We start from the raw sequence: 23,227 nt of genomic DNA, 5'->3' as shown, positions 1-23,227 counted from the left end.
TCTTCAGCTAACATTTCTTTTGTGTCCCCTTTTAGTACTTCCTTGTATGGGTTTACAAGGTTTAAATTGTATGTGGTTTTCAAAATAAGTCCTTCCTGATTTTTTAGTTCAACCGTCTTCCCTCTGATAGTGGAAATGGAGTAGGGCCCAGAAAAGTCTGGCTGGAGTCTATCCCTCTTCCATAATTTTTTCATGCATTAAAGAGTAAAATCTTGTTACCAACATTGAAAGTGATGTTCTTGTATTTTTTTTTATATAGGCCTCCTATATAAAGGAGAGTTTTATATAGGCCTCCTGTTGCTTTTTCTGGGATTTCACTATATTTTCACTTGCCCTTTCTTTAACAAGTTCTATTTGTTCTGCTCTGGTTTCAACAAATGATTCAGAAGTGTGGGGGAGAACAATATGTGACAGCTAAAAGTAAAAAAAAAATTGTTAGTGCACCTTTAACATAACTCAGTGTTAAATAATATGCAGAGTAAGCCTATAGGTGCTGTTAGAAACTCTAGCAAATCATAACAAAAATGCTATATTTATACTGCTAAGCTTAATGCACAAACCTTTGACACATATTACATTTCTTGTTGTTGTCCCATTTGTTTACTATTAATTCTAATCTCATGTTACAATTAATATCTGTTAGTCTTAAAACATTGCAAACATCTATTCAGTCCTTTCTAATATTTTACTCTAAAATGTGATATATGGCTAACTGATATTGGCACTAATAACTTTAATTCACGTTTTCAATTATGTATTATGTATTTTAAGAAAATGGAAACAGTTGTGTAAAGCTGCTTTGAAACAATGTGTACTGTGAAAAGTGCAGTACAAATATATTTGACTTGACAATGACAGACGCATATACAATTTTTGTCCCACTTGTTTGCATTCACTGTAATATAACCGTTTGTTATAAGGTTTTACATTAATATTACTACATTAATACCCCGCAAAAAGATGGAAACTAACCTGTCTTTCGCGAACCACTTCCAGAATATTCATGTATATAATATGTGTAAACAAAGCATGAAAATTATTTTCATGATTTCTACACATTCGTTCTACTAATGAGCTGATGAGATTAATCAGGTGTGTTTGATTAAGGAGACAATGTAGTGTTGGGAAGCACTACATTTTAAAGATGTATTTAACATCACCACATAGACTACTAGCCAATTTTATATATTGCACTAGCATAAAAACGTGGTTGATTTTTCATTTATGATGTCTTGTCAGTTACAAAATTCAGTAAGTTATTTGTGCTAAACAAAGTTCCATTTGAGTAGATTTCAGATCTCATTCTAGAGTATTTAAAAATATATATTTAGACACCTTTTTCGAACACACGTACGCTTCAGTTATGTAAAGGTGGTGTGTAACTATCAAATTCCTACCGCATATATTTGTATCACAGAAAATGCAGAAATTATTATAATTATTGAGATTTGTATTTACCATAAAATACTATATATAATTGTTTTATTATTCAGCAAGATTTTAATTACTTTTCTCACCCAAACTCGTGATTTTATAGGCAAGGTAGCTCAAAATTATGGGCGTGTCTTCAGATATACAATTTCCAAGCTAGAAAACGTCTTGCGCATGCGCAGTGCGTGTGGGTAGCACATTCTGAGAGGTAGGTCAGATTGTCAGAAAACAGGCCTCTCCTTACTACACAGCCAACTCCAAACTACATCAAAATATTTATAAAAAAGAAATTGGGGAAGAGGCAGTTCGACCTCTAAAAACGAAATTGTGCAATTGCGAATGGGGTGGCCAATGTGGCCAATTCAGTCCATGGCCAACCCTGGCCACCCCCTAGCACCGCCACTGACCGATACCCATTTTAACAAAAACCTTTAGGTCGATAAAGATAGGCCTACTGATATTTTGCCAATTACCTTATTTTGTCATCAGATTACTGTTTTACTTTTAGGGATGCTTACAAAAATACAAAGAGGTACAAAAGATGTTTTACTGTTTTAACAATAAAGTATTTCATTGGATTAGATCTGATGAACACATTTGATAGAGAACAATAGCGAAAGATAAATACAAGATAAAAAGATAACTAAATACGATAGCATGATTGATTTATAAAAAGGTTGTTTTGTACTTCTAAAACCCGTTTGCACTTCTGTTTTTGCATTTTAAAACACAGCCTTTTAGGTTTAAAGGGCACCTATTATGGCATTTAAAATGTTCCTAACATTGTTTTGGGAGTCCCCAACAACAGTTTTACATGCATGCAATGACAAAAAACACTTTTGTTGTCTTATAATATGCATTTATGTTTACCTGATTTGCTCACCGACTCCCAAATGATTCGTTCAACGACTCATTTTTCCAAAACCCTCTTTTGCGTGATGCTAATCTGCGGTGATTGGTCAGATGACCCAGTCAGTTGTGATTGGTATACTCTGTGCAGAGATTGTCGGAAACGGAACGCCCATCACCGCTTTGTAGTAAAAAAATCATGTTAGTTGATTTATGTTAGCGATCATAGCCGTCGGTGGTAAACACCCAATCAGTTATTATTTGCATTAGCCCAATGCATAAACATATTGGTAAAGCACTGCATTACTACAAGTTAGTGCTCTATTCTATATGACAACTCCAATAACATCGACAAACATTTCAAAAATTTACATTGGAGACCTAGAAGCTGCGCTGAGCGTAACTTACACAACACACACAAATACTTATTAAGCATGCTAAAAAACACATAAAAGCAACAATTATTAATAATACTTACAGGTTGTGATTCTTCGGAGGAAGCTGATCCAAATAAACTTTGTACTGAACCTTCCTTCAGTATCAACCGGCTCGCGAATCCACACTTGAAAGCATTCATGTTCGTAAAGCAATCGTCATTAAAATGACGCGAACACAGCACAAGGTTCGGGCTATACTTGTGTGGTATAGTTGTAAATATAAACTCTAGCCACTGATTCTTCACATGCTCGTCCCTGGGCAGTGAAAAAAAGGTTGCTTTTGATATGCACTTCAGAACACAGCGTCTTGTTGTCGACATGATGTTTTCAAGTTTTCCCTGGTGTCTGCGCGCGCAATGAGTGGGCGCGGCCAATTTGATAACTTTTCGTCTTGACATCACAACGAAAAGGAAAATGACTCATTGGAAAATCGATTCATTAAATTGACTCAGAGTCGACTCCTACTTTTGAGAGACAATAACTTTTTTTACGGTGAACTTTCATATATAAAACTTTGCAGGATGTTTTTGTTCACTTAAATCTATGTTACACACTACATGAAAGGTAATTTTCAAAATTCCATAATAGGTGCCCTTTAATAATCATGCAAGGCCATGTTGCAATTTAAATGTTAATTCAATCAATCAAGCCGCATTAAATTGTTTTTTTTCTCTCCCTAATTAGGAATTCCCTATGCACTAGTCCTTGTGGTGGTGTAGTGACTCACCTCAATCCGGGTGGTGGAGGTCAAATCTCAGTTGCCTCTGTGTCTAATACCATCAATCCACGCATCTTATCACGTGGCTTGTTGAGCACGTTACCACAGAGAATAGGATGAAATATAAGAGGACTATTTCAAAGTCACACAAAGTGTCTCACTTCCTGTTTTCAGTTGGAGGCACTATGACCTTGACCCACAATAGCCACATCAATGCAATTAGCTGACATGACCACTGCTCAACACACTGCTCAAGTTTGATCTAAATCTGTCAATTCACACAGAAGATATGAGACACTTACAATTTCCCTTTTTTCGCCATACATTTTTTGCCTTGCCATAGCTACACCGTTCGATATATAAAAAATATGTTCACAATTTAGCATTTCAATGTCTTGTCTAGATGTGGTGACAGTTGCATGAATCTTCTAGGAGGAGTATTTAAAAGTTCAGAGATGGCAAAATATGCACATTCAATACAAAATGGCCAACTTCCTGTTGGGCGGAGCTAATGACTGTAATTTTGAAAGCTGTCTGGCTTTGGTGACTGTAGAAGAAACTGACCCCACCACTTTTGTCAAAAGGTGGCACTACAGAGCTCCCCAGCCACACCCATATGTTAACATTTTCACAGGCCTAATGGCTGACAACTCTGATTTGTGTGCAATAATGGAAATTCAAGCATGCCAAGTACCTCAAAAACATGTGAATATACATAAAAAGGAATAATGACATTTAATGAATTGCCATTTCAACATTTTTTAAGATATCAAGAATCCTTTCAGAATTGTAAGTCTTCACTTTCTTGACATTATTCTAAAAACATTTGAAGCAAATAAGGTTAACAAGAGCAAGATATTTCAAAGTCTATTAATTGTGCTGCACTTCCCTCCGCCAGTTGGTGGCGTCACGACCATGTCCCACAATAGCCACATCAATGTGATCAGCCTGCAAGGCCAAATGTCTGTCCTCTACACTTCAGTAACTGTCTGGTTTGGTGCATCTAAGAAATCAGATATCAGAAGACTACAAAGGAGAGTTTGGACTGCTGAGAGGTTTATTTGTTGCCTCCTGCGCTACCTTCAAGAACTATACACTTCCCAAGTGAGGAAAAATGCTGGGAAAATCTCTCTGGATCCCACTCACCCAGCCCACTACCTTTTTGAACTGTTGTCTTCTGGCAGGTGTTACAGAGCACTCAGCACCAGAACCATCAGGCACAGGAACAGTTTTTTCCCTCAGGATATCCATCTCATGAACAGTTAAATGCACCATTGAGCAATAATTATGTGCAATACACAGCTTAGTATTTATATTTATCCAACATACACTACCTCTTCTGCCATACATTCCCTTGCTTGTATATAACAGATTTATATTTGTATTCGTACACACACACACACACACAAACACATTCACACACACATATTTATTGTCCTATTGTGTATTTCCATATATACTTTATTTTCTATTCACTTTTATTATTATCTCGGTCTTGCTGCTGTATTGTTTGTGCACTGGAAGCTCCTGTCACCAAGACGAAAATAATACATGGCCCTATTTATAGGGTCTATGTTCAAGTTCATACCGGATTTCCGTTAACATGTAACTGTTGCTAAAGTATATTCGAGCTCAAATCTGATTGCACACATTACATACAAGATGAGAGGAGACATATTTGGAATTCTTGTACTATTAAAATATTGCATCTGCAAAGATGCGCACAACTTTGATGGAGACATCAAGGACTTTGTGGTTGGAAACAGTAAGTTGTATGTTCTTACCGACCGTCGACTTCATCAGATGAAACACGATCTACTTGAGGAGAAGAGTAAAGACATCTCTAATGCCACACACCCCAATACAGTGACCATTCTGGTGCCATTTGACGCGAACGGCACTTTGGTTACGTGTGGGACATCTGACAATGAATATTGTGAAGTTCTTGATATTAATGACATCACAAACAGTATTTACTGGGAAAGCATATCGGTTGGTCCTCAGTGGAAAGAGACATCTGTAGCATTCATAGTTGATATTAATCCTAAAGTTGACCCGATGGGAAGTTACCTTTTGGTGGCGAGAAAGAAGGGAAAAGAAATTGTTACCTTGAGGGACACTTTAAATTCTGGCAAAGGTGGCATTTTCTCCAGAATAGATGAATTATCAGAATCCTTCATTCAGACCACCAGAACACATGTAGAGTTTGTTGACGGCTTTCAGGTATCTTCGCTCAATATCTCGTACTTGTTTATTAACACAAAGACTGAGACCGAGAGGAAAGTTCATGTGTTCAGGCTGAATAACTTTAAAGGAAGAAAAAAGGGCATTTTCAAGGACCTCAAAGCTGCAACTATTGGATGCTGTGATGATAAAGTTCGTCCAGTTCTTCTCGCCTCCACCATTATTCCTTCAGTCAAGTCCGTTATCTGGGCAGGTGTCTTCAGTGCGCAAAATGAACGTGATCCAGAGAACACAGCGCTGGCTTTATACGACATCAGTCATGTTGAAGGACAAGTGAAGGGTTTCTGCACCAACGGTGAAAAGTGTATTTCTGAGGTCGGAACTAGTACAATATTGTATCAAAATAAATGTTTTAATCCGATTATTGTACAGCCTCTCGCTTAAGTAAAGCTAGTTTTAGGAGTTTGGTTACTTTTGTAATTTCACGCTTACCTAAAGCCACTTTACCTTTGTTTTTGTTTGTATGTTTGTTTGTTTTTTGTTTTTTTGCTTTGCAGAGTGGTATGAAACTTCAGCCACTTGCTGTGGTTTTCAAGTACAGATCGATGACATCAGTAGCAGCAGTTAGAACTGAATCCTGGATTGTGCTGTTCATAGGAACCAAAGATGGCCAACTTATAAAGGTCCGCATCATCTCTCTCTCTCTCTCCAGTGATTCCCACAAGGATAGAAAATCATGAAATCATCTTGTGGGGACCAGCCTTAATAAACTTACTAAATAATCTTGTTAAAAAGCAGAAAGGTTTGTGATAGGGATAGAAAATGTCATTAGCTCAGGATTAAATAAAATAGAAGTTGAAAAGTCCCCACTATGATTAAAAAACAAAACAGTGTATATTTACTTTATTTATTGTAAATACTTCCTCCCTTCAGAAACTACCACATCATAAGCAGGTTAAGTTATTGCATCATCACTCTTTCTGCCCTAAACTGTTCCATGTTTAGCACTGAATTTAAAATACTACAGTCGTCATTCATAATATTCACAACTATTGGATCATAATGCTGTTTGTACTTCTAGCTTGTGTTGGATGAGACATTCAAAGCTGGCTGTCCAATGGTGCTGTACAAATCTGATGATGAACGATCAGTGTTTCCCAGAATGCACTTTGATCCAGTAGATTCCAAACATGTCTACATAGCTTTGAAGAATCAGGTGAGTTTGAAAACCGAAGATAAAATATCCCCATGTGTAGCTTAAGCATTATGCAACTGTAATGTTTTATTATACAATATACTTACTTGAGTAATTTCATTCGAAATGTGTTAGTGCATCCATTTGATGTATGTTGAAAAGGGTGACACAGACACAAACGTTGCTAATTTAGAGTGTATATCAGATGTCATACTGGTCCTGTGACAGATGAAATAAGATAATTGTTTCTGTCTGTTTCTGGTTAACATGTAGGTCAGAAGAGTGTCTGTGGCTCAGTGTGTTAAATACAAAACTCTAAAAGACTGCAGAGCTTCTCTGGATCCTCTCTGTGGCTGGTGTGTGAACTCACGCAGGTCAGGCTTCCAATTCATTGCACCTAGATGTATTCATAAATAACGATGAAAAGTGCACGCAGATCTGGTCTGGACTAGCTCATTGGCTCTAAATAGCGCTAACTGATTTATTGGTTGATGCTGTTTTTTTGTGTTTTCATTTAGATGTTCTACCAAAGATGAGTGCTCAGAATCTTCATGGGTGTCCATCCCAAATGACTCTTTTCAGAGACAACTACTTTATTTTCAGGTGGCAAAGACATCTTCCACAAATGTAAATATCATTTTTAGAAGTATTGGTTGGGAAACTTTCATGATTTTCACAATATTTCCAAGATTACTCTTCACCAACCAATGTCCACTCTTACACAGATTTCTCTACATCTTGTCTTGAGTCTGAAGAGCACAGGAAGTCCCGTCTTCTCATGTGCCTTTACTGCAGGAAGTGTGAATGTGTGTGACAGGTCTGATACAGCTGCAGTTTTCCCAAACTGTTCTTGTAGCTTTTCTGACCAGCTGCTGTCTACCAGAGGTTGGTTTCCATCAGTGGAGCTGAGCCTACCTTCTTTCATTCAGTGGATTTATGTAGTCATTATATGGTTGTTTGTAATCTCAAGCATGTTTTATTAATCTGTTCAGTCTCAGCTGTAGTAACTATTGGAGATCAGAAGATCACAGAGATGTTGACGCTGAGGAACTGCTCCAGTATCACAGAACATTCATCAAATATTTCTTATACACAGTGAGAAAATGCACATCATGAACCTAAAAGTATTTATAAAGACTATATTGAGTTCTTATTTGCGAGATTATTTCAGTCACATTGTAACACTGAATTAATGCAGGTGTGTGCAGTGCATCTCAGCTGGGTGTCACTGGTCCTCTTCTCCCAAGCAATGTGACTGGACACATGAACCTGGGCCGCAGTTACAAGTACAGGTAAGATGTGTAAAGTTTTATTTTTCAACACGGATGATTATTTTAATTTACTACTTGATTATTATTATTATTTTGATATTTGTTACAAAGCATCTAGAAACTCTTACAAAGAGTCAGTATGATATTAATGTAGTATTGATAACAGCTGACATGTCGCTGTATTGGCTGAAATGGAAAGTAAATGAAGCATTTTAAGTTGTCTCTCTTTCACTCTTTAGGATGCATGTAAAGATTTACTCTCTGGGACGGACTATAAAGTGAGTTTCATACTGTATATATGCTCCACCTAACAGAATAAGGACTTTATTTACAGAGTGTTCCCTTTTCAGATGAATGGCACTATGAAAGAGTCTGAGGATTTTGTTTCACTTTTGAGGAACAAGTTTCTCGTAAACTTTCAGATGTTTTCTTGTATATCATATTTTCATCAAATGTTCTGTCACAATCATATTGCATTATGCACATACTTTATAAATATATTTGAGCTTTATATGCCAGAGACTCAATAAAGTATTTATTTTATTGATGAAAAAGCTGTTTCACCATCTCTTCATGGAAACACAGTATGATTCTTTGATGGCAAAACTCAATAAAAAGTCTCATTACAGAATTCTGAGTGAATGAAGACTTTAAGTTCTTATAACACAATTACTCTGTGTGCCATTTAGTGAAATGTTTGATCAACAAGTAAGCACACTATTTATCTCCAATAGGAGCCAAAGATTTTCTCTCTAGAACCCAACAAGTCATCTTTTCATGGCAGAAACAGAGTTTTACTAAGAGGAAGTAACCTGCAATCTGTCACCAAAATCCATATTCAAGGGGATCTGGACTGCATTCCAAAAGAGTAAGACTTTGTGTGTATGTGTCTTTACCAATCTGTGTACAGTATGTATCATGTATATACCAGTACTATATAAACATATACTGTATATCTGTGCATGAATGTGTCCCTTCAGGGCTCCGGTGTTTGAATACTTCAATGACACTCTAAGGTTCAACATTCCTCCTAGTGAAACTAAAGGAACAGTGAAAGTGTGTGCTGTTACTCCTGATGGCCGTTGTCATGGTAACATCATCATCACTTATAGTTCCCTGCCCAGCTGCACAGGAATACAGCCCAAAGTCACCTGGAAAAGGTATGGCACACAAGATCATTGTAGACCATTTTGAGATTAGCTTCCACCTGCTGTCAGCTCAGATGTCCTCTACTTCACAGCTGATGTTTTTCTGAGCTCTTCCATATAGAAAGTCACAGTAAAGTTGTTGGTACAAAGACTGTATTAGAACATTCTTTATACAATCATTACATTTGCTGACTAGTGAAATGAAACAGAGTTACTGCTATAAGAAAATACACAGTCTTGTGGCTTCACACACCAAAAATAGAAACAGTACATGTGACACAGGCAGCAAGAAAGGAAAGCAGAACTCAGAGCCATGTCCGGATCATTTTCTGCATTTCCACTGACATAGTTAAGAGCTGCAGTTTACTCACATGAGGTGGAGGCTTACTTTACAAAATTGTAATTGAACAACTGGAGATCTGGTAAAGACAGACTGCTTCACACTATCAGGAATGTCTATTACTCTGTGTGCATGCATACTGTAGCTATAATTTGCTGCAAAATGTAAAATATTTTGCATAAAAATGCATTAGCTTAAAAAAAAAGTCAGTGGAAAGTGCCCAATATGCTTGTGCATGTGTGTTTGTTTGTGAACTTTAAAAACTTTAAAAGCTGCCCTTTAATTGCTTTGTAGCATGTATTGCTGTCCACCTTATTCTAGTTTTGATTGGCTGAACTTGTGTTTCAGTGGTGGAAGGAAGATTCATGTGCAGGGGACAAATATGGAATTGGTGGAATCAATTATTCTCCATCCCTCCAGGAAAGAGTTTAAAACACATCATGACACAAGCTCAGGGGTAATGTCATTATTACATATTACATTAAACTGAGCTAAATCCTTTGAATGGAACCAATGCAGCAGCTCGGCAGTTTATTAGTCCTAACCTGAGTCTTCAAACAGACAACATGAGTTCTCATTTGACAAGATATAATTAATAATTTATTTGCTTCTATTATTTCTTAAAGCACTTCAGTGGTTGTAGATATTTTATTAAGAAAAAAAACATCAGTTTTGGTATTAATAGCTTACATTATACTGTATATATATATATATATATATATATATATATATATATATATATATATATATATATATATACAGGGTCATTCAGAAATCTGGGATTCAAAATCTATTTCAAACAAGTAAATAAACAAAAAGTGTTTGGATTTTGATAATCCAAACAATCCTTATCAAAAAAGCATGTTTGTGACATTGACCATGTTAACTCCTTTGTGCAAAAGATCAGATTTCCTTGCATCCATTAAAGCACACAAGATGCTCTTTCTAACATTCTTAAATCATTCTGGATGGTTCATCATGTGTTGCACAAACTTGTGGAGTCCATGCCAGCTGGTGCGCAAGCTGTCATTAAAAATGGGAACACGCCAATTACAGAAGTTTTAAAGAGCACCTATTATGGTTAAGAACCGATTCTGAACACCTGAAACGAGTCATTATTAATTCCAGACATACTTCCTGTACTAACCTAACCAATGTAATTAGGTACGTAATTAAAACCCGCCTCTGGTCTTTATTGGCTGCTCACGAACCGCTTTGACCCGTCCTCAAATACGACACAGAGGTAGACCAATCACAACAGACTGGGACATCTGACCAATCAGAGCAGAGTATGCTGTCTGAAAGGAGGAGTTTAGAATGAATTCTTTAGAACGGATCATTGAACGAGTCGTTTTTGACACTGGGAAAAAAAATGTAATGCTGCAATTTAAATTATGAGCACATTTTTGACATTGGGTGCCTGTAAATCTATGAGACATTTAAATGAAAATTAGGCACGTTTAAAAACCATAATAGGTGCTCTAAAAAGACATTCTGAAATGCATGCTAATTTTTTTATTCAACTTGCCACAAGTGGACTTTTGAACGGCAATACATGTCTCAGTCATATTTTTCATTCGCTCTCTCTTTCTCAGGATGTGTGGTTTCTCCCCAACCATAATGATCGTAGTGGTGTGTTTAGTCTGTTTTTGAAATTTGGGAACTCCGCTGTTGAATGTGTTGATAATTTCTCCTACCTGCCTGATCCAAAGTTCACTGGATTCACCACCTTACAGGAGTCCGATTATCTACAGGTGGTAATTCAGGTAGGCCTATACAGTGACTGACTTCTGTAAAACAATGACCGAAGAAACAGTAACTGTATTTCTTTGGACAAATAATTGTATATCCATTATACACATCAAATGTAATGAGAGAACGTGTTGTTTGAATTTGAGCTGGTTATCACCTCCCACACCCTCTTCGTCTCTCTCTCTCTCTCTCTTTCAGAAAAAGGCAGATAAGTTGAATTTTAGTGAGAGTGAGGTGGATGTGTCTGGCCAACAGGGAGATCAGGAACATGAGTGTGTTTTGGAATGGATTTTGTCCAGTAGCATTCTCTGTAAGATTAAACACATATCAGGAGCCATCATCACACTGGACTCACTCACTGTAAGTCTCATTTTGAGCTTTTCTGTTTAATGCTAACCTTAATCATGCTCCTAAATGGATTATTGCTGTGGAAAAGTTAATGATTTGTTCTGATAATCACTGCTCTATTATAAGTTAAATATAAAACTTAGTCAACTGTATAATGTTCAGATAACAAAAAAAAATGTTCATTGTCTATTTCAGGTCAGGGTGGGGAATTATTTTGTTTTCAGGATGGGACAAAGTAGTACAAAGTATATGTTCTGCCTCAGTCCACAGAAGCCATCTGGCCAAGAATGAAAGAGCAGTCAGGAAATAAGTTGTTTTCAGTTTCTTACTGCAAAAGTATATGGTAACCTTGAAAATCATGTGTTGCTAGATAATTCTGTTCTTTTAATATCTATGTATTTTTTAAGGAATCGTAAAGGCGAGCATCTTATTTTTTTATATTGTCTTTAATATACTTATTTTTGTATATTTTCAATTATTATAGGCCTACAGCTTTAATTTTCAATGTGTTTTGCTTATTTAATGGCCACTTTTTGTATATGTAAAATGATGCCATAATGCTGTTGCCCTTTTTACACATATAATAAAATTGAATGAGCTCCAGAATAAACATTACTCTGTAGAAATCTTATCTTGCATCCTACTTACTGCTCAGACCGCTCCTGTGGCATCTAAACAGCAGGTGGCACTATATACTCACTCATTATTCATACAATTAATAATAATAATAATAAAAAATATCTATCAACCAATAGAGGACAAATTTGCTTTATTTTGCACTATAGTGTTTTTTCTATGACAGTGGAAATATTTTATTGGATTCTATTTTTCTCTTCCTAATCTGATATTTGATGAAATATTTCAGTATACTGCTACTACTAATTGTATTATAGTCCTATTTGTAATATAAATTACTACTAAATGAACAACCCCCCAAAAGAATAAAAAAAAATCTGTCATAATTAACTCATCCTCATGTTGTTCCAAACCAGAAATACTTTCTATCTTCAGTGGAAACCAAGGAAAGAGACAAAAAAAAAAAATTCTGTACAACCAAAGTAAATGGTGACTCATATACTGCGTAACATCTCTTTTTGTGTTCCACAGAAGAAAGACAGTCATATAGGAGTTTGGAGCAACATGAGGGTGAGTAAATGATGACATACCCCACCTCCCCCCTTTTTCACTATACCTTTCAGAAAACCAAATGTCTTCTCTAAATCTAACAATGGAAATGGTTAATCTGTTATTAAACATTGCTTCTTCTTTTTATTGGAGTTGCATAATGCACATCCCAGAGTCCTTTTCAAAAGAAGAACTGATTTACAATAATTATGCTTCAAAGGCAGCGCTATAGATCAAAATAATAGAGCACAAATGCACACTCTAAGATACATGCTCATACAATTACAGATCATGCCTGGAGAGGCAATCCATCAGACAATGACAAAAATAAAGTTATGGAAATTGCTATCACTATGACAACAAGAAGAGCCACATTCCAGAGTTCCGGGCTTCTGGAGGGATCAATAGCACATTACCCATCCGTGCTAATGTTCTAGGAAGCCTGAAGCGCTTTGTATTAGGTAATAGCCACTTCTACATCACTCAGATGCCTCCCAAACCAAAAGGGGAGAAACAGGTTTGAGTTACACGACACAGTTTTATACATTTAGTAGTTTTTCCATATATATATATATATATATATATATATATATATATATATATATTTGTGGAGCACAAAAGCAGTTGTTATTTTTTCCATACAATGAAAGCAAATGGTGACAGAGACTGAACACTCAGCTTCTGGGAGATCCTTTAGTTTAACATGGAAAAAAGAAAGTCAAATGGGTATGGAATGACAAGATGGTGATTGAATGATTACAGAATTTTCATTTTTGCCTGAATAGGTCTGATCCCTGGTGTCAGGTCAGCAAAATCAATGAATCGGCTAGAAAGCACTTCAAGGAACTCTAGCATAATTCAAATAAACGCATGACACACATAAACGCTCGCTCCCCTCAATCTCAGTATTGGAGGATGCAGTCCTGAACTCTCAGAACTTAAACCTGCTGAGGCTTGTGAGAAAAGGACATATGCTTCCAATAAGCCTGGTTAATACTCATTATCTCTGCATTCAGGTATTTCTCAGAATCCTCATCTGACCCTTCCTTCACAGATCTGACTCTCAGACAGAACGCCCCAGGCTGTCACCCTGTCACTGCAGAGACTAAATTAGATTTATGTGCTGGAATGAACAGAAATATGAAAATATTTATGAAATAGAAAATGATTATGGAATGTGTGTAAATATCTTTTACGAGCCTATAAATACCAAACACCACAAACTGATGGCGAAGGAAGAGTTGTTCTGTCTTTGCATTTGGAGGATTGTGTGTGTGTGTGTGTGTGTGTGTGTGTGTGTGTGTGTGTGTGTGTGTGTGTGTGTGCGTGTATTTATCACTTTGTGGGGACCAAATGTCCCCATAAGGATAGTAAAATCCAAAATTTTTGACCTTGTGGGGACATTTTGTTGGTCCCCATGAGGAAAACAGCTTATAAATCATACTGAATTATGTTTTTTGAAAATGTAAAAATGCAGAAAGTTTTCTGTGAGGTTTAGGTTTAGGGGTAGGGTTAGGTTTAGGGGATAGAATATAAAGTTTGTACAGTATAAAAACCATTATGTCTATGGAAAGTCCCCATAAAACATGGAAACACTACGTGTGTGTGTGTGTGTGTGTGTGTATTATTATTATTATTCACACACATGTTTTACTTACCTATCTAAATGAAGGCATACTATATTATTTTATTAGTTTTAAGTCAATATAATTACAATTAATATAACCTTAACCCTAAAATATATATATACAGTATGTTCATATATGTCTATATATCAGATTTTTGTTTGGGATTATAATATACATATAAATCTGTAAAAACATAATTTCTTTTGGGAGATTTTCTAAGATTACTAGAGTCAAAACTATAGACACACAAATATAAACACACGGACATTCGCATACACCCTTTTTTATTCTGGATTTCAACTCAAGTTTGTGTTGTTGTGTTGTGGTCATGTTTTGTCTACCCAATGTTCCTACAAGTATAATAAAACCTGAAATCATCTACATTGTTCGGACAAGCCGACAGTACCTATAAATAAACATACTAAATAACGTCTTAATGAAAATCTAAAAATACAAAAAGGTGTCTAAGTGTTAGGTGGATAATATCATTAGCTCAGTATTAAAATAACAGAAGTCAATGAAAAGTCCCCAACATGATAGAAAAACAAATGTGTGTGTGTGTGTGTGTGTGTGTGTGAAGGGTGAGAGGTCATAAAACACAACAGCCTAAACTGCTCACACAGAGAGTTATTCACCCTTTGGCTATCATAACAGGTGTCAAGTTGTGTGCAAAGGTATTCCGTTAAACTCTTTATGACTCTCTTTAACATTCTGTGAGCAAACATTCTCAGAATTACCATAAAAATACATAAAACAATTTGTGAGGTAATTGCCACAAAACTTTATTGGAGCATATTCCTTCTGTCAGATCCAGTACAATGTTTAGATTTAATCCACTCTGCCTTGCTAAATTAAAGTGCAAAACATGTGAAGACAGTAATCAGTGAGAGACTAAATTGCAAGGCAAGCAAACCTACTTCTCCAACACTTATTTAGACTCAATAAATCTCATGTGACAAAGAGTGCTGAAGCGAAAGTAAACAGAGAGTGAAAAAGACAGTCAAGAAGAGACACTGTTTTATAACACCATAACAACCGTTTTTATATATGTTATAACATACTACTATAAATACAATTAAATAAATATCAGGCAGAAAAAGCTGCTGCAACCTTAAATGAGAAAAACAATTCTGTAAATTATTTTCATAACATTATTATTGAGATTACAATCTCCTATGAATTATATTAATTAAAAAAATAAAACCTGTATTAATCCTAAAATAGTAGCCTCAATATATATTTTCCCTTACAGAGATCCCCACATTAATTTTACAGAAATATTTTGAGGTTTTTATGTAATGATGCAATGCAATTCTTTCAAAAACATAAGATCAGTGAAGATGAAGACATGTCAACTCATTAGGATGAATGAGGAACAGTATTTTCAGAGTTTATAAAGGATGTATTATTTGTTAAACCCGCAGGGTTCAAACCAGTTCAGGCACATATTTCAGAAGGATCAGAATTAAATGTAAATTATATAATACAGATAAAATAGTCTCAAAATGTGATTCTTTTTTCACATTGATAATGATTTGTGGATAATATACTGGTGCTTTTTTGAGAAATCTCTTATTGATTGTCCTGTTCAGAAATGATCATTCAAGTGTTATATCTGTACAGCTACAATCTTTTTAACAATGTAATTAAGATGATAAAATGGTATTAATACAATATCATGAAAGGTGCATTAGATACTGTCTTTAAATTATAAAGTATATTTAGAGAGATATAGCAGAAGACGAAAAGATAGATAGATAGAGAGAGAGAGAGGTGTAGAAACAGTGTAGGAGGAGGAGTTTAGGATGGGTGATCCTACGCGTCTGGCGTTCTGCCATTTCGTTCTAATCACCACTTCCTAGAAATCCATTTCCTAGTGTGTGGAATTCTGGGAAGCCTGCTGCACTGTATGTAATCCTGGAGAAATTCCACTCATCTCTCATCTCCTTACACCATGAAAGGAGACACTCTCTCCTGCCCTCATTCAATGTGTACATAAAGGTTGTGTGTGTGTGTGTGTGTGTGTGTGTATGTGTGTGTGTGTGTGTGTGTGTGTGTGTGTGTGTGTGTGTGTGTGTGTGTGTGTGTGTGTGTGTGTGTGTGTGTATGTGTATGTGTGTGGGTGGCTACCAGGAAGGCAGATGCCCTTCTGGGAACACATCTTTTGTAACCAGAAAAGCATTTCAGGAGGGAAAATATAAATTGTTTTTCATTCATTATGCTATTTAAATGGCTCCAGTTGAGAACAATGATGTTGACTGAGAGAAACTGAGAAATGAGAGAAAAGCCAAATCAAGCCACATGATAAGAAAATGTTTTATTGTGATTTAAGTATAAAGCTGAAAATGTTGCCTGATGGACATAAAGACTGCATATGTTCTTATCTGTAATTTGGGGACATTTGGAAACATCCTCATTTGACAAAATGATTCATAAACAAAGGATTTGTTTTATTCATTATAATTTAATCATAATTAATATTACAATATATTTTACAATATAATTATAATGTTTTTTTGAATTGTATAAATAATCAAAATATATAAATATGAATTTGCTTATATAAAAACAACAGACATCTTTGGCATGGGATATTTTGGGATTTTCCACCTTTTTAAAATCGATTCATCAATTCTGAAAATGGAAACAGTTTCCTTACAGGGCTAGGTTTAGGGGTAATGCTAGCTTGGTATGAAAACAATGGAAGCCTATGACATGTCCTCGGTAATGAAGCAAACCTATGCATGCGTGCGTGTATGTGCGTGTGTGTAAGAGAGAGTGACGCTGGTTAAGCCATAAGTCATTGTAGTGAAGGTGTTATGTAACTCCGTCTGCTCACACTCCAACCAGCCCTGTTTAATCCTTCACACACTCATATTTTTGCTTCCTTATAAAAATACCTCCAAAGGTTAATAGCTATGCATTATTATCAAGCCCAGTGCTGACCCAGTGTTCAATCTTAAAAGCTTCTTTTGTCTTGTGTTGTGATGTGTGAGGCAAGAGAAGCCAGTCTGAATCAGTGCAGTATGGCTGCCTTCATCCTATAATCTGAGAGCCACCACGTGCATCCCTATATTGGCATAAAAGCATGGTGCAGAACAGGCTCACTCAAACCTTTCTCTGGGCATATGGTGCTTTACTATCAGCTTGTGTTAATGTGTGTCTTGTGTGTTTGAGCACATGAGTATGAGAACACAGAGTCTCTGTTTTGAGATCAAAGGAAATCTAATAAACAACTGCCAATCACAGGACTCACACACACATTTACTAAGCTCCAGTCATAACAGTAACCTTGTAAAATCTAAATGGGAATATAACATAGGTAATTATAATGAATAGTACTGACTTCACCTAAACCAAACCCTACACCTAAAACTATTTTGCAGTAAAAAAAACAACAACAAAAAAAACATAATTTATTTATTATTATTTTTTTAATAATCTTTTTCAAATGAGGATGTCCCCAAATGTTCCCAATTTAGATCATTTCTGGGGACAAATTTAGACAAATACATAGATTGATAGACACACTGTTTAGTGCTTTAGTTACAATGGATTCCGCTAAGAAAGAAAAATCACAAATTAGATCTTTTTAATATCTTTTATAGTTGGTTCTCACAGAAAGCAATGAGAATTAATGAAGAGCAAATGTTGACTTTTTGGTCTCCTGCTTCTGATTAGAGTTTCAGAACAAATTTTAGAGTTTTAGATGTCAACAGTGTCACAAACTGCTTTGATTCTCCAAAATATAAAAGTCTACAAACAAGTTCGAGCCATAGCCTAGCAGGCTGCGCTCATGACATGTGGTGCTGATGCATCGCGGGTGACCCGAGTTTGAGTCCCCCGGCATGTGAGGTCCTTGATCCTATTCCCACTCATCTCCCTCTCATTTCCTGTCACCTCTCTACTTTCCCTATACAAGTAAAAAGCTAAAAGACCTTAAAAAAAAAGTCTACAATCAAAATAGTTCAACTGTTCTTATCAAAATTTTCCAATACCAAATTATCTGAGCTATGATACCCACATTCATTTTATAGCTCTTGTCAGCAATTGTCTCATTTGTTTCTATTTTAAAGGAATATTCCGGGTTCAACACAAGTTAAGCTCAATCAACAGCAATTGTGGCACAATGTTGATTTCCAAAAATTTACGTTAGACTCATTCTTAATTTTCTTAAAAAACAATAAATAATTGGTACTATGAGGTACTTACAATTGAAATGAATGGGGCCAATCCATAAATATTATAATACTTACTTTTTCAAACGTATTGCCACAAAATGTAAATAATATGTGTTTGATATGATTTTAGCGTGATAAAATCGCTTGCTTATCTTTTCTGTGTAAACTATATAAAAAATGTGAATGCCGTAAACACTAAAACCCTAAAACGATTGTAAAAAAATTACGATTTATACAACTTTCCAGCTCAAATTATCCACATGTTTTAACAGCAAAATGTATGTAAGTGGTTTTAGAAAATTTTTTGTTATTTTGTTTGTTTTTTTTAAGAAAATTATAAAAGAGTCTAAATAATTTATTGTGGTAATCAACATTATGAAACATATGAAGCAAACCCGGAATATCCCTATACAGGATGTTCAACAAGATCATGCTAGAAATCGGCATGGTGCTTTCGAAAGTTCAAGTACCATAAAATCAACACCATACTGTCAAATTACTGACAAGCTGCATCCGCCATCAGACATTTCTACCTTCTAGCGCCACTGATAGCGCATTGTGCAAGCAACCTCCTAGAAATGGGTTCTAGTCTCGTGGGAACTAGGAAGTAAACAATGGTGAACGTGATTGAGAAGTTGCATTTTGCACTCTATAATTAAATTGATACTCGACTGAAGGTTAGGCAAAGGTTTGGGGTTAGGGGATTAATACAATTTGCATTCCTGTTGACTGAATTACATTATTCAATAAAAATACAGCTCGCTTTTGGTCACAATCTGTGGACATTTCTCCCAGAAACTGGAGCTCACATTTTCCCATACATTCAACAACATTTCCAGCTCCGGCCAGCAGGTTTCTAATTTCGGTAAGCACAGACTGATTTCAGCAGCAAAGCTTTCGACCTACCTTTGCCGAATTCACAATGTGATCAGTTTGGAATTTTAGAAGAAATATCTACGACATAAATTAAGTCTAAATTAAGCATACATACCTCAGAACTCCTTTAAGTCTATTGAGCTAAGAAAAAGCAACCTCTGAGCAATAAAACTTTAATTGTAATCCATAATAGATTGCTACATTTCAATGGTGAAGCCAATTCACTACACAATATAATTACGTATAAAAACATATCATCATTGTAGTACCAAATACCTGGATCAGCCAGACTAGGGGCTGCTATTAACATGATTTACTCTTATGGTTTACTGTACATGACAAACATAATTATAGACCCCTCTAGACAGACAATGAGACAGGCAGGATAAGGAGAGACACCTCTCAACTATGTCATCTGTGGGCAGCCAGACACACACTTTTTTCATATAACCAGAGATGTTGTGGTTTTGGGATCTGATCTCACGGGAATGTACATCATACCCTAGTACACACTGACACCCAGACCTAACAATGACCTCATTCACCCCTAACACAAATGCTTACTCGCTCTCTCACACATACACACAAAGGATATGAATGCTGAGACCCCACCCGCTTATTACTGTGACAGCAAAAACAACCACAGCTTAAGAATAACAGGACGTGAATTGAAGGGAGGAATCAGTAACTGCGAAGGCATCAGCAAGGAAAGAAGAAAGGTCCCTCAGCCTGGATCAGCACGGGAATATGTTTGTTTGCAAAAAACTGAAATGCGCTTTTGTCTTGTTCTTAGAAATTCTTCAGTCTCTAAATGTTTAGACTGCATACGGTCAGTATGATGTCACAAGAGTCAATGACAAATAGGGATGACCAAAATATAGCTAGTTCTGTTCTAGCTAGTTAGTTCTGAGGATCATGTGTCTGCAGATTCCACTTGGTTTGATAATTTGTTATCTTCTACAGTAACAACCATGCATTGAAAGTGTAGCATTGTCTTGAAAGTGTAGTGCTGTCTTGTACTTAAGTAACACAATATGCAGTTCTGAAAAACAATGCCCACAATGGTTACAGCTTAAGTACAAATCTCTTTATTTCCTTTGTGTCATACATGTCATACATGTGCATAACATTTGAGTTCATAATCCATGATTAAAACCAAGTGTTTGATTTTTGCTTGATTTGATTTGGAGTCTGTTTGGGACTTCTCGGATTATAATGCATTGGCTGACTTTATGATGGCCTGTTTTTGTCTGATAAGTATTAACCATCTTTTGCCAGATACTGTAAGTCAAATTGAAATCATAAAATAGATTGCAACTGACCCACATGACCCTTGAGACTCAATACAAGATATACACAACAACGTCTTTCCCGTTTTCTTGCTACAAACACACACATTTGCTCACATCCACTATCTCTCCCTATGTTTCAAAATTAAAGTTAGGCTTCTAATCAGATTGTCTTCTTTTACCATGCAAACACACACACAAGCCCCATTTACCAGAGTTTATATGTCACTGAACTTGACATCTGTGTGCATAGGTGGTTATAGTGGATTTTCGTGGTTAGCTTAGACCTCTGATGATATGAATGGGGCAAACCTTTAAAGAAATATCTTAATATGTATTATACACTTTATCTGTGCACTGTAAAAACTGTCAGTAATTTTAACAGTAAAATACTGTAAAAATGCTACAGAAATAAAATGTTAATCGATTAACAAAGATTAACTGTAAAATATACAGTAAAATGTTTTAATATATTTTAAAAGACAATACAGTAGTTTTTACAATAACATTATGTAAAAATGTAATAATTGAAATGTAAAAAGTAAGATTTTCCTGTATAATTAATGGTAAAAAGAACAAGAGAGTACATGTACTTTTTACAGTAAAATATTGTTAAAATTACAGTAAAAAATTGTGCCGTTCCCACAATTCCCTGCATGACCCATTACATTTCATTATATTTTATGAGAATATTTTATGTTTCATCATATTTTTAATATCAGTTACGTGCACTGGGGTGTTCTGTGTTATATTTGATATAATTTAGTTAATGTTTACTGCATTATTTAAATCTCTCATGTGTTACACTGATGATGTTTAGTGTTTGTGTAAGTGATGTTGAGTGCTGTCTCTACATGTTTATTGGTTATTGCTTCTGGAAGAGCCACTATTGATGAACTTCATGTCATTATGTGCCCTTCTGTAGTCACTACGATGATTAACAAAATACCTTATAAAGTAAACAACAGATTTATTCACTTTCAGAAGGTATGTTTATGAATTGCTTTACTGTAAATTTAACAGAATTAATTATTCCTTTTTACAGTGCCAGCATGTATATTACAACCATTTTAAACTGTAAAATGTACAGGTTGTTCTGTAAAGTGGTTTACATATTAACTGTATTTTTTACATAATTATTCTGGTAACCACAGCTACCAGATCTTTTATGTAAAAACAACAGGATTTTTTTTACTGTGTGGGGTGACATTTATATAGTAAATCTTTATTTATTACTGAAACTAAAGCTAACCTTAAAGGTCCCACACACTTTTGTCTCAGCCTCATATGCTAAAAGTTCAGAAGATGTGTGCAGGGCCATAGCTAGGAATTCTGGGCCCCCTGACAATATATATATATATATTGCTAAAAATACAGTTTCGTATTTGTTGTGGGCCCCCCTGGACCTTTGGGCCCATAAAGTCGTTACCACCTTTCACTCCACTAGCTACGGCCCTGGTTGTGTGCATTAAACAATATGTACTTAAAAACTAAATTCTATCACTGAAAAAATCACTATATTTGTCCCTTGTGGTTTTCTGTAGTTGGATGCACATTGTGTACAATTGACAATTCAATAGCCTATCCTTGATTTTCAGGCTGTAAATAGGCTAAAACAGGTGATTATGATAATTTTTTACTAGATTTGCCAAAGTTTGTGAGGTTCATGGCATTGTTTCTTAATAAAAGAGTTTTGCGAATGTCATGGCTCTTGACTTAAATTAACAAATACCTTGAGAACATTTGTATATAGACTATTACTCTTTGTTTTCAGGGTTATATCTGTAAATATTTGGTTCTTACTCCATCTAGTTGGACCAACTCAATGCATTTTCCAATATCTCACCAAAACAGGCATTTTGAAGGTTCACACACAGCCTCTATCACGAGTTGCGTGTTCTTGCATGTGCACACATACATTCTGAAAGGAAGCCAACCAGACAACACGTGGGTACTGAATTGCATCTTTATTTGGTATTATACTTGTAGAAAGACTGTTATGATTAACTTATATTCATATTTAGTGTCAATTTGATACCGAAGCACTGGTATTTTGGCCTACCCCTAGTGCCGCTCACGTCTGTATGCAAACACTGTGTGGCCTGAAACACTACACTGGCACACACACGGGTGAGCTCTTATTTCCACTGTAACGCACAGAGTCAGATGACTGGGGTACGCCGGACTAAATCTAAAGCTCAGACACAACTCTTTGTTGTTGCACTCAATTCACTGCAGCTGTTTTTCAGGCTTTGTGACTACAGGATGTAATAGAGTAGCACAGTGTGGGATGACAAGAGTCTAATCTGGCAGCTGGCAGCAAGAGAGATTATAAGTAGCAGCAACATGATTTATTTAGAGGAACTTATGTTGTTTACATACATTTCTGTTGTTCTGGCCCTTACAAAAAAAAAAAATACTGTGGCTTTACTATGGTACAGTGATGGAAAGACCA

General features: G+C 35.8%; 1 protein-coding gene across 2 annotated transcripts; it reads left to right on the top strand.

Annotated features, from left to right (window-relative positions):
* Positions 1–5,097: 5,097 nt before the first annotated feature.
* Positions 5,098–13,261, top strand: LOC127637668 (plexin-C1-like). Of its 2 annotated transcripts, XM_052118853.1 has the most exons (16): positions 5,098–5,994; positions 6,177–6,302; positions 6,701–6,835; positions 7,088–7,188; positions 7,333–7,441; positions 7,540–7,699; positions 7,807–7,909; positions 8,013–8,106; positions 8,325–8,363; positions 8,820–8,953; positions 9,066–9,245; positions 9,922–10,030; positions 11,169–11,339; positions 11,524–11,685; positions 12,781–12,819; positions 13,087–13,261. In XM_052118853.1, exons 1-16 carry the CDS (start codon positions 5,098–5,100, stop codon positions 13,153–13,155), a joined length of 2,628 nt encoding a protein of 875 aa, XP_051974813.1. In that variant the 3' UTR covers positions 13,156–13,261. The 2 variants fall into 2 exon arrangements, with proteins under 2 accessions (XP_051974813.1, XP_051974814.1); XM_052118854.1 differs by lacking the exons at positions 12,781–12,819; positions 13,087–13,261 and adding an exon at positions 11,869–12,602.
* The last annotated feature ends 9,966 nt before the right edge of the window (positions 13,262–23,227 follow it).

This window comes from Xyrauchen texanus, chromosome 45 (genome assembly GCF_025860055.1).
Source record: "Xyrauchen texanus isolate HMW12.3.18 chromosome 45, RBS_HiC_50CHRs, whole genome shotgun sequence".
Lineage (NCBI taxonomy): Eukaryota > Metazoa > Chordata > Actinopteri > Cypriniformes > Catostomidae > Xyrauchen > Xyrauchen texanus.
Note: the sequence above shows the minus strand (reverse complement) of the source record. Positions and strands in the feature narration are given on the sequence as shown.